This window comes from Scomber japonicus, chromosome 16 (assembly GCF_027409825.1).
Source record: "Scomber japonicus isolate fScoJap1 chromosome 16, fScoJap1.pri, whole genome shotgun sequence".
NCBI lineage: Eukaryota > Metazoa > Chordata > Actinopteri > Scombriformes > Scombridae > Scomber > Scomber japonicus.
The window spans coordinates 20,726,177-20,727,694 of NC_070593.1; the positions used below are offsets into that span (position 1 = coordinate 20,726,177).

Consider the following 1,518-nt stretch of genomic DNA (forward strand, 5'->3'; position numbering starts at 1 on the left):
GCCTCACCCCGACCCAAGTGAAGATCTGGTTCCAGAACCACCGGTATAAGATGAAGAGAGCCCGGGCCGAGAAAGGTATGGAAGTGACCCATCTCCCTTCTCCCAGGCGGGTGGCCGTGCCCGTCTTAGTCAGGGATGGAAAGCCTTGTCACACTCTTAAAGCTCAGGACTTGGCGGCCACTTTTCAGGCCGGGATCCCCTTCTCGGCTTATAGTGCCCAGTCACTCCAACACATGCAGTATAACGCGCAGTACAGCGCCGCGGCCACGCCACAGTTCCCCACAGCACATCACTTGGTGCAAACGCAACAGTGGACTTGGTGAGAGAAATTATAGAGACTTGTCTTGGAGGCACGATAGGGAGTTTCACCACAAAGCAAAGAAAAAAAAATAAAACACAAAAAACAAAAGACTTTTCATTTTTGCAGCTTGACTCATATATATACTACCATTTTTATTCGGGGCTCATGTGTGCGCCGTGTTTACATGTTTTCGTTAAGAGAACTGGGTCCAGACCTCTCCCTTATAGATTTTATTAAGAATGTCAATGCTCTTCTTGTGAACATTTTTGTAAAGTATGTTGTGTGTTGGTTGTAGAGATGTTTTCCTCTTTTTTTGTCCCTTCGTGTTATTATCAGCACGTACGAACCACTTTATAATTATAGAAATTTTAATTTCTTGCTTCTTTTATGGACCGAAAAAATATTTATGGCCATGAATAAACACTGGCAACTTTTCCAGCTTTTTTCCTTTTGTTTTTATTTCCTGTAAATAATTTGTGGCACATGTTTGCAGCCTAGAGAACTTTCGGGAGAGTTAAGTTGAAGATCGGCCTATATGGGGGCCCTATATTTCCAAATTTAAGACAAGGAAAATGAGGGAGTGATTTTTTTTTTGTTTTGTTTTTTTTTGTTTTTTTGTTTGTTTGTTTGTTTGTTTGTTTTGGCAAAAGATTATGACTGCAGTGTCAGATCACATATGTAAATAACAGTGTAGCCGCGCGGTGATGGCTAAATATCCCAAATTTTTTATAAGGATTTTTAAATAAAAAATGCTTTGTTTCTGAAATGAGGGTTTGGTTTATATAAGTGTCCTCTTCGGTGTGATCGTCTTTACATAAACATCGCTAAACATCCCTAAAGAAAGAAAGGCGAGGAGCCAAACGCTATATTGTTGCACAGAATGGAGCTGGACTATGGGAAGAAATCACCAGCGCACTTCAACTCTTTTCTTTGTAGGCAAATTTAATCCGGAGAATATTTTTTTTCTTGAACCCGAACACCTCACCAATAAAAAGCCTAAAGTCACTCCTGAGATGGGACTAAAATCCCACTCACTTAATATAAGAGGGCTTCTCCACATAAGAAGCTTTTGAGTCAAAAGCCCTCCTTTTTGTCACCAACCCCGACCACTCCCGGCCTTGGGGTGTAAAGTGGCAGACCGTGGAGGGGTAGGAGGAAAAAAAATCGTTTAATGCAATAAATGTTTTGTTATCTTGTTAAACGCTAAACTGCAAATA

The 1,518-nt window shown here is 41.0% G+C and overlaps 1 protein-coding gene across 1 annotated transcript in view; it reads left to right on the top strand.

Annotated features, from left to right (window-relative positions):
- nkx2.2a (NK2 homeobox 2a) overlaps positions 1-323 on the top strand; it is a 1,557-nt gene extending 1,234 nt beyond the window's left edge. The window contains exon 2 of the mRNA XM_053335945.1: positions 1-323. This exon is cut by the window's left edge and continues 234 nt beyond it. Coding sequence (XP_053191920.1) covers positions 1-323 — 323 coding nt within the window.
- The last annotated feature ends 1,195 nt before the right edge of the window (positions 324-1,518 follow it).